At 47.0% G+C, this 14,868-nt stretch overlaps 1 protein-coding gene across 3 annotated transcripts in view; it reads left to right on the plus strand.

Moving 5' to 3' along the window:
- The window catches only part of HELZ2 (helicase with zinc finger 2), a 51,618-nt gene extending 40,979 nt beyond the window's left edge, over window positions 1–10,639 (plus strand). For all 3 annotated transcript variants that reach the window (XM_077929410.1, XM_077929407.1, XM_077929408.1), the window contains 5 exons: window positions 38–172; window positions 2,304–2,525; window positions 4,053–4,209; window positions 5,803–5,970; window positions 6,577–10,639. In XM_077929410.1, the coding sequence (XP_077785536.1) occupies window positions 38–172; window positions 2,304–2,525; window positions 4,053–4,209; window positions 5,803–5,970; window positions 6,577–6,701 (807 nt within the window). In that variant the 3' untranslated portion in view covers window positions 6,702–10,639. The remainder of the gene's footprint in view (window positions 1–37; window positions 173–2,303; window positions 2,526–4,052; window positions 4,210–5,802; window positions 5,971–6,576) is intronic.
- The last annotated feature ends 4,229 nt before the right edge of the window (window positions 10,640–14,868 follow it).

Genomic DNA, 14,868 nt, shown 5'->3' on the forward strand with positions numbered 1-14,868 from the left:
CAACATAGCGGGCATCACCACAATTATTTCCTTCCAGGTGGTCCTACTGGGAGATCATAAGCAGCTGAGACCCGTGGTCCACAGTGACTTCTGCAAGACCCTTGGGATGGAGACGTCGCTCTTTGAACGCTACAAAGACTGGGCTTTGATGCTGGATATCCAGTACCGCATGGTAAGGGACACAGCTGCTTGTTGCGAAGTTGAGGCGAGGCTGGCAAAACATGGCGTGCCGCCTCCTGGGTTCTTTGGAGGAAAGGAGGAATTGCAGCAAGATGCACAATAGTTTGTTCACCTGTTCTGCCTTTTGTTTCTTGCTAGATCTGTCCCCCTTGTGCTGGTTTATTGGGGGGTACTGTGCTAGATAATTGGTGTGGGGTTTTTTTGTTTGTTTTACAGTGGTGCCTCGCAAGACGAAATTAATCCGTTCCGTGAGGCTCTTCGTATAGCGGTTTTTTCATCTTGCGAAGCAAGCCCATTGACAGCTTAGCGGATTAGCGCTATTAGCGGTTTAGCGGCTTTTAGCGGCTTATCAGCTTAGCGGATCAGCTGATAAGCGGCTTAGCTGCTTAGAAAAAGGGGGGGGGAAGGGAAAAAAACCCGCAGGAACTCGCAAGACATTTTCGTCTTGCGAAGGAAGCCCATAGGGAAATTCGTTTTGCGAAGCGCCTCCAAAACGGAAAACCCTTTCGTCTAGCGGGTTTTCCGTCTTGCGGGGCACCACTGTAATCTGTTTCTCACATTATCTCCAATATGGTTCTTTATTCTGCATGAGTTTTAGTGCTGATAGCTGCCCTGGGCACATTTGTTTTTTTGGGGGGGAGGCAGGTGAACACCAGTAAATACCATATTGGCCCGAATATAATAATATAATAATAATAATTTATTATTTGTACCCTGCCCATCTGGCTGGGTTTCCCCAGCCACTCTGGGCGGCTTCCAACAAAGACCAAAAATACACTAAAATGTCACACATTAAAAATTTCCCTGAAGATGTCTTCTGAATGTCTGGTAGTTGTTGTTCTCTTTGACATCTGATGGGAGGGTGTTCCACAGGACGGGCGCCACTACCAAGAAGGCCCTCTGCCTGGTTCCCTGTAGCTTTGCTTCTCGCAATGAGGGAACTGCCAGAAGGCCCTCGGAGCTGGACCTCAGTGTCTGTGCAGAACGATGGGGGTGGAGACGCTCCTTCAGGTATACTGGGCCAAGGCTGTTTAGGGCTTTAAAGGTCAGCACCAACACTTTGAATTGTGCTCAGAAACGTACTGGGAGCCAATGTAGGTCTTTCAAGACCGGTACTATGTCGTCTCGGCGGCCGCTCCCAGTCACCAATCTAGCTGCCGCGTTCTGGATTAGTTGTAGTTTGCAGGTCACCTTCAAAGGTAGCCCCACATGGAGCGCATTGCAGTAGTCCAAGCGGGAGATAACCAGAGCATGCACCACTCTGGCGAGACAGTCTGCGGGTAGGTAGGGTCTTATCCTGTGTACGAGATGGAGCTGGTAAACAGCTGCCCTGGATACAGAATTGACCTGCGCCTACATGGACAGCTGTGAGTCCAAAATGACTCCCAGGCTGCGCACCTGGTCCTTCAGGGGCACAATTACCCCATTCAGGACCAGGGAATTCCCCACACCACACTCCACCCCCCCCCCCAAATTCTGATCGTGAAAAGGAAGTTAAAGTGCGGCTTACGTTCTTGACCTTACGCTGCCGGCAAAGCGATGCGGCTCCGCCACCCCCACCCCCCGAAGCAGCCCGGGAGTGCGGGGCAATGGCGCCTAGCTTGCCTGCTGCTCCCAAACGTCCAAATTTTAAAGGTGCAGCTTATTTGTGGGTGCGGCTTATATTCGGGCCAATACGGTAAATGAATTATTGCAGCCCTTTGCTACCACTCTCCCCAACATTTGGTATTCAGAAGTAGAATGTCACTATATATGGCAGTTCCATTTAGCGGTCATGGCTAAGAGATGCCCAGCATCGTGGAAAGGGCAGGTTCCATGTTGGGATCCTGAGGAGAGAGATTGGAAATAAAACTACTGATGCCTTTATACAACCCTGTGGTGAATCTACACCAGACTTTCCCATATAATACTTTTAATTATTCCTTTAACTGTACTGGTGGTTATGAGTGTGTGTTTTCCCTCAACATTCTTGTTTTACCCTATAGTTTATGGATGTGGATATTTTATAACTGATTTTTAGACTTGTAAACTGCTTAGAAGCCATTTTGGCACGTAAGCGGCTTATAAATTTGCTGCTGCTGTTGTTACTAACAACAAACGCCTGCCTTTTTTCCTCCCGTCAGCACCAGGACATCTGCCAGTTCCCCTCTGAGGAGTTTTACAACAGGAGGCTAAAGACCTGTGCCAACCCTGCCCGCGGCCACAGCACCCTCTTCCACAAGGACAGGGCCGGCTGCTGCGCCATAATCTTTGGCCACATAGAGGGGCGAGAGAAGAGTCTCGTGGTCTCCACAGAGGACGGCAATGAGAACTCTCGGGCCAACTTGGAAGAAGCGGAGCAAGTGGTGAGTAAGGAGTAAAGGTTTGGCTCCCTTCAGTTGCCCCTCGTAAGGAATGCACTGAGAGTAAACCCCAAGGGAGGAAAAAATCTACCCTCCCTTATGGGACATCTTCGGGAGAAGATAAGGCTAAGGAATAAACCCTGCACAGATCTGGAGTGAAGTCCCTAAGGTGGTTGGACGGCGCCTTGTCCGCCTCCTTCCAGCAACTCCTGCAGCCAAGCTGGTGCCACAACGTCTTGCTCTGCTTTCCTTTGGACCCCATCAGCCAGGCTGAGAAGGGGGGTCTTGTTATCTAGGCAGCCTAGGACCTCCAGACAAACTGCCCAGCCTTGCACCCCAGGGAGGTGTCCTTGGTGCTGCCAATTGCAGCAAAAACAGCACGGAAGGCGGCAGTTACAAGTTACCTTCCTCTACAGCCACAGCAGGTGCTGTGATTCTCCAGCGGTTTGACTTCAGCCTCGAATGCCCACATCTATCCGCCATCCAGCAGTTATTAAGACAGTGGCACCTTGGTTTACAAACTTAATCCATTCCAGAAGTCTATTCTTAAACCGAAACCATTCTTAAAACCGAGGCGCGCTTTCCCTAATGAGGCCTCCCGCCACTGGTGCCCTTCCACCGTTCAGATTCCGTTCTTAGACCAAGGTAAAGTTTGCAAACTGGGACACTGCTTCTGGTTTTGCGGAGTTCTTAAACCGAATCGTTCGTAAACAGGACTGTTCTTAAACCGAGGTACCACTGTATTATTTGCTGTATTTATACAGGTCGTCTAGTAACATGCTATTTCTGTGACTCGCAAGAAATAAGACATTAAAGTAGAAGAACCAAAGAAGTATATACAGTAGACGCTCGGGTTGCAATCGTGATCCATGCAGGAGACAGGTTCACAACCCACAGTGTTCACAGCCCGCGGCGCTGCATCTGTGCACGCACGGGTTGTGATTCAGCGCTTCTGCGCATGCGCGAGTGCCGAAACCTGGAAGTAACTTGTTCCGGTACTTCTGGGTTTCCACGATTCTGTAACTTGAAAACGTACAACCTGAAGCGTCTGTAACACGAGGTATGACTGTGCCAGCATAAACCCTTTTCAGCCTGCAAAGAAAAAGATAAGAACCCAGATTTTTAAGATCACAGTTTATTTCTTTGCGTGATTTGATTTTTGTTGTTGTTTTTAAATATTGCAGCAGGCTCTCCACTGTTACCGTTTTGACTCATTTTTATCTTCATCAAATTCCTTGTACACCATTTAGAGAGTATTGCAATTAGCCAGTATATAAGCTGTCAAAATAAATGAATAAAAATAAACTGAGCTTCGGGATAGCTTTGCAGGGGCAATCAGATGTTGATGGACTTGCATTGCCTATCAACCCCAGTCAGCAGTCAGGGATGATGGGCTTTGTAGTCACAACGACATCTGGAGAGCCAGCCCTAAATTGGAGACTGAAGCAGGTCTCCATCTTGGTTTCTGTTTCTGAGTCACACTACTGTGGTTGAAGTAAACAAAGATGCTGTCTTTTCGCTGCCTTTCAGGTGAGGATAGCGAAGCAGCTGACACTGGACAGAACCACCAAACCTGCCGAGATTGCCATCCTGACTCCTTACAATGCCCAGGTGGTCGAAATCAAGAAACTTCTTCTCCAGGCAGGGCTGCGAGATGTCACCGTTTGCACCATCATGAAAAGCCAAGGTAAGTTGCGCCCGTGTGACACGGGGCACTGTGTTTTAGCCAGCACGACCTGCCGGGCGTTGATGGCCTTCACGCAGTGCAGAGTTAACTGTGGAACTCTCTGCCACAGGGAGCAGCGATGGCCACCAGCCTAGGTGGCTTTCAAAGAGGATTAGACAAATTCAACTAGCCGTGATGACTGTTGGAGGCAGCAATTCTTATTAATACCGGTTTCTGGAAACCACAGGAGGGGAGAGAGGGCTCTTGGGCTTAAGTTCTGCTTGCAGGTTTTGCACGAGCATCTGTGAACAGGATGCTGAGCTAAAAGGGCCTTTGGCCTGGCCCAGTAGGCTCTTATGACCTGAGAAGCAGCCACCCTGCACTGGGAAAAACATCCTGTGTCTGCACACAAGCGTTTATAATTATCCCTACGGCTAATCTTCCCTGCTCTTCCCACTCCCAACGGCTAGCTGTGTGAGCGGTGCAAAGGAACGAAGTTTGTAAGTTCCGTTTGCTGCAGCAAGGAACTGCTCTTGATAAGGTGAAGTGCACCGCACTTGGGGCTATCTTTGTCTGATAGCGCAAGGAAAAGGGAGGAGCCTGGGAAGTGTTGGTGCTGACCTTTAAAGCCCTAAACGGCCTCAGTCCAGTATTCTGAAGGAGCGTCTCCACCCCCATCATTCTGCCTGGACGCTGAGGTCCAGCGCCGAGGGCCTTCTGGCAGTTCCATCATTGTGAGAAGCAAAGCTACAGCGAACCAGGCAGAGGGCCTTCTCGGTGGTGGCGCCCGCCCTGTGGAACGCCCTCCCATCAGATGTCAAAGAGATAAACAACTACCTGACATTTATAAGACATCTGAAGGCAGCCCTGTTCAGGGAAGTTTTTAATGTGTGACATTTTAATGTATTTTTAATCTTTCTTGGAAGCCGCCCAGAGGGGCTGGGGAAACCCAGCCAGATGGGTGGGGTACAAACAAACAAACAAATAATTTTTATTAAAATAAAACTTTATTGAATAATACAATCAAATTTCCAGATATATCTGCAAAAACACAATTATTTACATATTTGCCAAACATAAACTGTGAAAGAAGATAGAAAATAAGAAGAAACGAAAAAAGAAAATAAAGAAAAAAGAAAATGCTGTTTTCCATAAACAGTAATTCCAGAATTACACTTACATACATTATAAAATAAAAATCTGAATTAAAATATCTTAAAAGACTTCCACCGCCTAAACCACACTTCTTTTGTTATTTAATTCTCCTTTGCCTCTGTTCCTCCCTTCCATCCCTTTAGATCCCTTAGGATCTTCCATAATCCATATTATTATTATTATTATTATTATTATTATTATTATTATTATTATCATCATCATCATCATGCTTGCCGGTATCCAGTTCTCCTCTGAATACCAAGTGAATCACAAGTGAGGAGGATGCTGTTGCACTCATATGCGCTCCCCATAATGTGCCCCTGCTCGGCCACTGTGAGACCAGGACGCTGGGCTAGAAGGCACTTGTGGTCCGAACTTTGGAAGGGCTTTTCTTCTTGTGTTCCTACAAGGTTCCTGGGTGGAGCAGGGCTTAACCATGTTGCAATTTCTGGCCTCCAGGAAGCGAATGGAAGTACGTCCTGGTGTCCACCGTGCGGTCTTGCTCCCGTTCCGAGGTCGACCGGAAGCCTACCAAAAGCTGGCAAAAGAAACACTTGGGTTTTGTGACCGACCCGAACCAGATCAACGTCTGCATCACTCGGGCGCAGGAAGGGCTCTGCATTATAGGTAGGTGACCTATATGCCCCATGGAGGACCTTAAGGTCCATAAATAGCAACACCCTAGAGGTCCCGGGCCTTAGGGAAGTAAGATTAGCCTCAACCAGAGCCAGGGCCTTTTCAACACTGGCCCCGGCCTGGTGGAACGCTCTGTCTCATGAGACCAGGGCCCTGCAGGATCTGATTTCTTTCCGCAGGGCCTGTAAGATAGAGTTGTTCCGCCTGGCCTTTGGCTTGGAGTCAATTTGATTCCCTCTCCCTCTTTCTTTTTCCTTTCTCCTCCTGTTGATGAGGCCGCTTTTTAATGTTTTAATGTTGTATTTTAATCTTGTTTTTAAGTTGTATTCACTCAACTTGTTTTTATTATTGTTTGTTAGCTGCGCTAAGCCCGGCCTTGGCTGGGGTATAAATAAAATTTATTATTATTATTAAAGGTACGTGGCTTAAGGGAAACAGTGAGAGGTGGGCAAGTCCGTTGCTGTGGAGCCCCTTTCTTGCTGGAAAAGATGCCTTCTTCAGAGGATGAAGCTGCAAAGAGAGGGATGGACTGCTTTTCATTGTTGCTTAACTCTTCTCTCTTTCCCCCAACCCCCCCCCCCCCGGCTTTGCTTACAGGAAACCGTTACCTCCTGGAGAGCAACCCTTTGTGGCGTAGACTCCTCGAACACTACAGGAGCCGCAGATGTTTCACTGATGCCACTGAGATCCAGGTCATGAAGGTCCAGGCAATTCGCCGATGAGAACCAACGGCTCTTGGGGGAGAACCCCTCTTCTTTTTTAAGGCACCTGTTTCACAGGCACCTTTTTAACTGACACGATAATTGCTGGCCAGAGGCAGAACCAGCGGCCTGTCTAGCTCATGGGAATGGCTACTCAGAAGCTACTGTGTAAAGAACACGCCTCTGGGATGATATGCAAGGCGCTACCGTTTTAGCCATTCAGCCGGGAAGAAAGCACAACGACCGACCTCCAACCTTATTTTGGTGATTGCACTAGACTGTGGCCAGCACAGCACCACATGGCTCAGGCAGCATGAGCTTGTGATGTGCCTGGGTGGGCCTGACTCTGCCATGCTGCCTTCTCGTAAACCAAGGGACATGGGGGCTGCGTCAGTGGTGCTGTCTTGGACGCTGGACTTCTCTGGATGGCACCACTTGCCACACTGTGCTGTTTTCTGAATGCATTCCTTTCGATTTTGTGTATATGTGTAGAGAATCTTTTAGAATGCGGGTTGGCAAAATGCTGGGTGGCTCTGTGGCTCTGTCCAGTTTGGGATGTGCATCTTAGCTTTTTGCTTTGGGGTCCAAATGGATGCTGTAGAAAACCAAAAGGAGATCCAAAACAGGATGTTCAGGATCCCACCCATCTGCCAATGGAAACTGCACCAGCCCTGCTGCAATTGCCGCACCAATTCCTTTCTCAAAGCGAGCAGGCCAGCTTAGTGCATTTGGGGAAGAGAGACACCGCAATGTACAGAGGACCAAGCCCAAGTTAAGTTTTTGTTTTTTTAACAATGAGGCCATCACAGCCATTAAACCCAAATCGCTTACTCAAGGTGGCCTCTCTCCTGGGGAACTTTTTTGTACAAATGTTTTTAAGGTGGCCATTTTAAATTTTTTACTTGAAAAGTGTTTCCTCCTGGCAAGAATATATATTTTTTGTAGCTTGCTTTTAAAAAGTTGCACTTACTGTAGAACCGCAAACCCTGTGACGCTTTGTGCTTTTGGATCCACCAGCAGTTCTGGACATGCAGTGCAAGTCTCCAGAAAATAACCTGGCATGCCGAGAATGACCAGGTGTTGCAAAGTAGCTTTTTCTCCACACACACCGCCCATGATCTCTGTATGGGCCTTGATGATGTCGTTTCCTGGTCAGGCTAGGATAACTGAATGTAGCTGCCCAGCTTTGCTGGGTACCGTCTCCCAATATCGCATGGCTTTGAGAACCTAGTTCAGCAGATCCATGTGCATTGCACTGTTTCCACACGGGTTGTGTGAACTGCGCCAGAGGAGAGGCTTACCTTTTATCATTCCATTAAGTGCCTACCTTAAAACAGAAAGTCTGCATGAGGCTTGATGCACAGGGACCTTGATGCTCAAAACGAGTTGCCAGTCAGCTTTTGCTGGACTCGGCTGTTCTGGCCTGGCCTCATCCAGCTCTGCAAAGCCCATGGAGGTGAACTGAGCCGTGTTTGTAGTAATTTGCTGAAGCTAGACTACTTTTTCTTCGATAACGAGGGTTGTGGGGACTGTTTTTCTGTTCCGGCACCTCTCCACTGTCTTTATATTGTCGTGATGTATATATGGGGCTGCTTTTTAACAGCAGGTGTGGTGGGATGAGGGTCTTAGAATTCTGCAAGCAGCAAACCTAATTATTGTGCAAACCTTTGGAATCCCCTTTCTCTTAGCATGAGGGTTTCCCCCCCTAGAAATGTTTACTTATTGTCAGGAGTCTTAATAGCAATAAAAAAAAAGGGGGGGGGGGGAGACTCTTTTCCCCTTAGTTCTACCTCGATTGTTTTAAATGTGAATGTTTGAACTTTGTTAGTGCAAATGCAGCTTCATGAATCACTTTGCTCCGGAACGGGAAGGAAGTTTTGGACAGGAGTGCTGATCTTATAATAACAGCAGCGGATGTATAAAGAAAGAGCAAGTCAATATACAGACATAATCGTATCCTGGCACTCACTCGCCCTTTCTTTGTGCAACGGTGATGGAAGCTTTTAAGCCAGCCTTGGAAATTAAAGCTGCCAGCCCATTTTCACTAGCCTTCATGCTTACCACATGGGTAGCAAGTGGCATAAAAAGAAAATAAGCTCCACATTTTATTACATAGAATAATAAAGCTTCCATTGCAGGCTACCCAGAGGGCGATCCTTACTCGCCACAGGTGACTAGGCATATGGCTGTTTACATTTTCATTTTAAACTCTCCCACCTCTGTGCCCTGACTTGATATCTTCGCCGCCCGCATCCTGTCTCCCTTCCACAATCTTGTGCTTTGGCAACTCTGGCCAACATGGCCAGTGAGAGTTGCGGCCCCAAAGGTGGAGTTCTTGGGAAGGCAGTAAGATTGGTTGCTGTAAGCCAAAGGAAGGGAGAGGGCTCTTGTTTTCGAATCCTGCTTCAGGATTTCCCAAAGGTATCTGTTTGACCACTGTGAGAACAGGATACTGGACTAGATCGGCCATTGGCCTGATCCAGCAAGGCTGTTCTTATGGGAGACACCAGGTTGTGTTCTTTCTGCCCATTCTACATTAGCTACCGTATTTTTCGCTCTATAAGACGCACCAGACCACAAGACGCACCTAGTTTTTGGAGGAGGAAAACAAGAAAAAAAATATTCTGAATCTCAGAAGCCAGAACAGCAAGAGGGATCACTGTGCAGTGAAAGCATCAATCCCTCTTGCTGTTCTGGCTTCTGGGATAGCTGCGCAGCCTGCATTCGCTCCATAAGACGCACACACATTTCCCCTTACTTTTTAGGAGGGAAAAAGTGAGTCTTATAGAGCAAAAAATACGGTACTCTGTTCCTGGCCAATTCTGTTCCTTTCTTCCACTTCCAACTTTGTGCCTTATACAGTAGCTGCTGCATACATGGCAGAAATCTACAACCTGCACTGTTGCTCCTTCCCAAACCACAATTGCCTCACCTTTCCCTCGCCCTTCTGCTAGGTTAGCAAGCTGTTGACTCCCGCTTTCCCCTATCTGACCAATATCTTTATCCAGAGGGCACAAGCTAGGTTACAGCAAGGAAATACAAGGTAAAATCTTTGTTCCCCTGTAGCAGTGACCTCAGGTACCCATTCCTGCTGGAGGTCTGTAGTCGGGACCTTTTACAGTTCTACGTGGCTGTGTTTGGTGATTGTTGGAGAGGTACTGCTAGGCGCAAACCCCTGGGCTCTTCTACTACACATACTTGCTGAAATGAATGGGATGTATGTAAGTGGACCTGTGCACAGGTCTGCATTGCAGCGGGTTGGACTAGATGACCCTCAGGGGTCCCTTCCAACTCCACAATTCTGTGATTCCAAGTCTGATTCATTTCAGTGGGGCTCGCGAAGGAGAACCTCCTCCTGCAAACGCTGCAGTAATTGGCTGCATCCTAGCCTCAGCATCCAGCGACTGCAAGTGATCCACTTGCTTTTCGCCAGTAGAATTTTATCTTCAAATAGCTGCAACGTACGTGGCTTCAAGAAAATGTTCAACACTGAGTATTTTTTTTAAGTATTTAGAGGTTTGTGCCGTGTATCGTCCCAATACATTTCTACTTAAGACAATCAGTATAAATGCAGAGGCAATTTGAAAACAAAACAAGAAACTTAGTGCAATAATGTAGTTTAAACACAAATGAAGTGCACGGTTCAGCCCTGCCCCACTAACGAACTGAGTGGGGCCTAGCTCTTGCACAGCCCCCATGCATTTCATGAGTTTCCAGCTGAATGAGTTTCCAACGCATGAAATGTTGCTTTTCTGTGAAATGGACTGAAAGACAGATGAGCCGTAACCATAGAATCGGGATTGTAAGCGTTGGAAGAGACCCAAAGGGTCATTAGCCCAACGCCCTGAAATACAGGAAACAAGTGACACGCTGTTTTTATACATATACTGCTATCTTTACTTGTTGGCTTTGATTGTATCTGTTGGATTCCATTTTTAGGATGCACTGTAATTTTTTTTTTTTTTAAAAAAACTGGATTTGCATGTACAATTTCTTAAGCACCCATTTTGAGGGCCTGAAATTAAGTTTAATAGATTTGAAGCTTTAATGTCTATAAATTATGGCTCCTTGTACTATTTTTTTGTGTGTGTTTCAATTTACAGGCTGATTAAAATATTTCTGTGATGTTTATATGAACTTTTAACGTTTTCAATGAAGCTGATTGTATTATGCGAAATAAAACTTTTCTGAATTCTGACTGGGGTGGTGAATTATTTGGGGAGTCCTTCCCAGCAAACTCCGGAGAGCTGAGAGACTGAACCTGAGACCTTCCTTATACAAAGGTAGGAGCGTTCTCTCTACCTCTGAGTTATGGCCCCCTCACTTGAGGGATCACATTTTTAAAAAAATGCTCCCAACTAAATAAACCCCCACAAGGTGAAAGCTAATGGTTGCCCCACCTATAAAAGGTTGTTGTTGTTGTTTAGTGAGCACTCAGGGCTGATTTCCTTCAGAATGGAGAGGTTTGATCTTCTTGCAGTCCATGGGACTCTCAAGAGTCTCCTCCAGCACCATTCAAAAAGCATCAAAGGGTATTGCAGTTGGAAAAAGGTTCAGAAAACAGCAACGAAAATAATCCAAGGGGTGGAGCAACTCCCTTATGAGGAAAAAACTGCAGCTTTGGGGGAAATTTTTTAGTTTAGAGAAAAGGCAAGTAAGAGAGAACGTGACACAAGTCTATAAAATCATGCATGGAACAGAGAAAGTAAAATTAGAATTCATGGGCATCCAATGATATTGAATGTTGGAAGAACCAGGATAAAAGAATACTTCTTTACAAAGTTCATAGTTCATAGAATCATAGAGTTGGAATAGACCACAAGGGCCATCGAGTCCAACCCCCTGCCAAGCAGGAAACTATAGAACTCCAAGCTACGGAATTTATGCCCTTAGCACACACAGGCTTATTTGTTAATCGGCAGACAACTACACAAGAGCCCCACAATACAATAGATATTTGTGATTGGGTTTTGGGAGCTCTTGTACATGTCAAGAACATGAGCCTGCTGGATCCGGCCATTGGGCATCTGGTCCAGCATCCTGTTCCCGCAGTGACCAACCTGATGCCCGAGGGAAGCCTGCAAGCTGGGCATGCACTTTGCCCACTTGTGATTCAGAAGCATAATGGATGGATGGAGGGCATAGCCTTTGATAGCTTTGGCCTCCTTGGATGTTTGCAAAAAGCAGCTGGACTGGGGCATGTGGCATGGGACTATGGCCCTGGGGGAGGATAAGAGAATCCCTCCCACCATATTCCCAGTGATCCCCTTGTCCCCCAAACTGCTGTTGGCCCAGTTAGGGGAAATTTACACATACAATTATGAGCATCTTCAGGGGCAAAATGATGCTGGGCGAAAGGGCTGATCTCCCTCTCCTTATTCTCTAGAGGGACCGCCTCTCCTGGAATGCCCCGCGGAGGACCTTAAGGTCCACAAATGACAACATTTTGGAGGTCCCAGGTCGCAAGGTGGTTAGATTGGTCGCAACTAGGGCCAGGGCCTTTTCAGTACTGGCCCTGACTTGGTGGAATGCTCTGTCACAAGAGACCAGGGCCCTGCAGGACTTGACATCTTTCCGCAGGGCCTGTAAGACGGAGCTGTTCCGCCTGGCCTTTTATTTAACCTGTATTTTAAACTGTATTTTAAATTGGGGTCCCCCCCATTAAGTTTTTACTGTAATTTTATTGGTGTTAGCCACCCTGAGCCCGGCTCTGGCCGGGGAGGGCGGGATATAAATAATAATAATAATAATAATAATAATAATAATAATAATAATAATTCTATCCTACAGTTGTAAGGGACCCCCCAGGTTCATCCAGCCCAGCCCTCTGAAATGCAGGAATCTCAGCTAAAGCATCCATGACAGACAGCCACCCAACCTCTGCTTAAAAACCTCCAGTGAAGGAGAGAGTCCACCACCTCCTGAGGGAGTCCGTTCCACTGTGAAACAGCTCTTACTTATTCATTTCCCTTCCCATGAAACATCACCAAGTGATTTGACAGCAAAATCATGAACAACAGAAACACGGTGTGGGTTTCGTGGGGGGTGTCAAACAGCTCTTACTGCCAGCAAGTTCTTCCCGGTGTTTAGCTGGAACGGAATTACTTAACCCCTGTAGCCCCATGGAGGCTTTTGGGGACTGGAGATATAACCAGATCTGTATTAAGAATTTGGCTCTCAGTATTTAGAGCTAGTGACCTGCCTGCTCTTCAGGTGCCCTGGGGTAGTAACAACAACAATAGTGATTTGTAGGAAGCCAGTGAAAGAGAGAGGTGTTTCAAGTAAAACTTTCTTCTTTTCCTGCAGTCTGGAGCCTAGAGAAGCTCAGAAATAAAAGAAACGCCTGACACTCCACAGTGGGTGGAAGGACCCAACAATCATAGAAGTGCAGTTGGAAGGGACCCTAAGGATCATCAATCCAACCCCATGATGCAGCTGTCCCATACGGGAAGCGAACCTTCATCCTTGGCATTCTCAGCACAATACTTTAACCAACTGAGCTGTCCAGGCTCCAAATTATAGTTGCATATAAAGCTGGCGCGAATTTTGGAGGAGACCCAAGAGAAGGCAGAATAAACAGAACCGCGTGTCTAAATATGGCTGACAGAGGGAGCACAAGCCACCATCTGTTTCCTGGACAGCAAGGAAAAGGCAGATGTCGCCGCCATCATCAGACCATAAGCAATGTCGGCTGGTGTGATGAGCTGGACTCCAATAACACCAGAGGGTCCACAGCTCTCCCATCCCTGCATTAGAGCATGTCAGGAGGATGTTCCCCATGCCTGGGAGAAAAGAGCAGTGGCCCTGAGGCAAGCCAGGCTATCAGTTTGAGTTCCAGCATCTCTCTGAGAAACACTGGGCTGCTAGTTCAAAGGAGGCTTGCAGTGGCCCAAGATGAGCCTTGATGGTTTAGATCAAGTCCGTTTCTCACTATGGCAAACTAGATTATTGGATTTTTATTCAGCCCTTTTGCCCAAAGGAGCCCAAGGTGACACCAAACAAATATTTTTAAAATAAATTGAAAACAATCAAATACCATCATGGCTAAAAAATGTCATGGTTGCCAAGAACTGAGATGTCTGTGGAAAGTCTCAAAATGGGTTGTGAAAACAATAAGCCTCCTCATCTGTCGTTTCAGTGGCTTTTTGCCTCTGAGCATCAAACTAACCACTAGTAGCCATCTTAAAGACCACTGCTATATCTTGGGGGCCTGCCAACCTAGCAGTTCGAAAGCACCCCCGGGTGCAAATAGATAAATAGGGACCGCTTACTAGCGGGAAGGTAAACGGCGTTTCCGTGTGCGGCTCTGGCTCGCCAGAGCAGCGATGTCACGCTGGCCACGTGACCCAGAAGTGTCTCCGGACAGCGCTGGCCCCCGGCCTCTTGAGTGAGATGGGCGCACAACCCTAGAGTCTGTCAAGACTGGCCCGTATGGGCAGGGGTACCTTTACCTTTATATCTTGGGGGCAGTGGTGGGTTCGCAGAACAAAAGACACTGGCTTTTGCTGAGTTCCATTTACACTAGGTGAGACCAAGAATATCTCTTTATGTGACCAAGAGCTGCATGTCTTCATATGGCCCACAAGTGAAATCCACCAGGGCTACTATCAACTCTTTCCGCCGCAACCCAATCTATAGGACCCTAACTTGAAAGCCCTTTGGATAGCATTTCCTTGGCCAACCATCCAACTGGAGAAGACAAAGCCAGGTCTTCCCTGCTATCTACATGTTCTAGTAAAAAAAAGAAAAAAGTGAATTGGTACAATTTCAGGAAGTCCAGAAGGAAATGTTAGAAATGCACCGTGAAGCTTGTTTTCTGCCAATTACATCTTTGCCAGTTCCTAATAGAAATAAGGATGATATCTGGACCTACACCGAAAGTAAAGTTTTGAAAGTTTTGGGGAAATGTCAGAAGTTCATTTCATTTCTCTCTGTCCCCCTTAAAACCTTAAGAATCACCAGTCAGCACCATGAGATTACCAAAAATTACCTTCATAGGTACACTGTTACTGACTCCTTTCTTGCCTGTGGGTGGCTGGTGGATGTGGGTCTGGTGCCTTAAAGGCGGTAAATCTGGACTGGGCGACATTCTCCCCCACTGCTGTGGGCACCTCAGTGGTCTACAGACTACCGTTTTGGCAGCTGAAGGCTTGCCAAATTTCCACCCAAGACCAGAAAAAGCTGGTGG

Source organism: Podarcis muralis, chromosome 5, assembly GCF_964188315.1.
Source record: "Podarcis muralis chromosome 5, rPodMur119.hap1.1, whole genome shotgun sequence".
In the NCBI taxonomy this organism is placed as follows: domain Eukaryota; kingdom Metazoa; phylum Chordata; class Lepidosauria; order Squamata; family Lacertidae; genus Podarcis; species Podarcis muralis.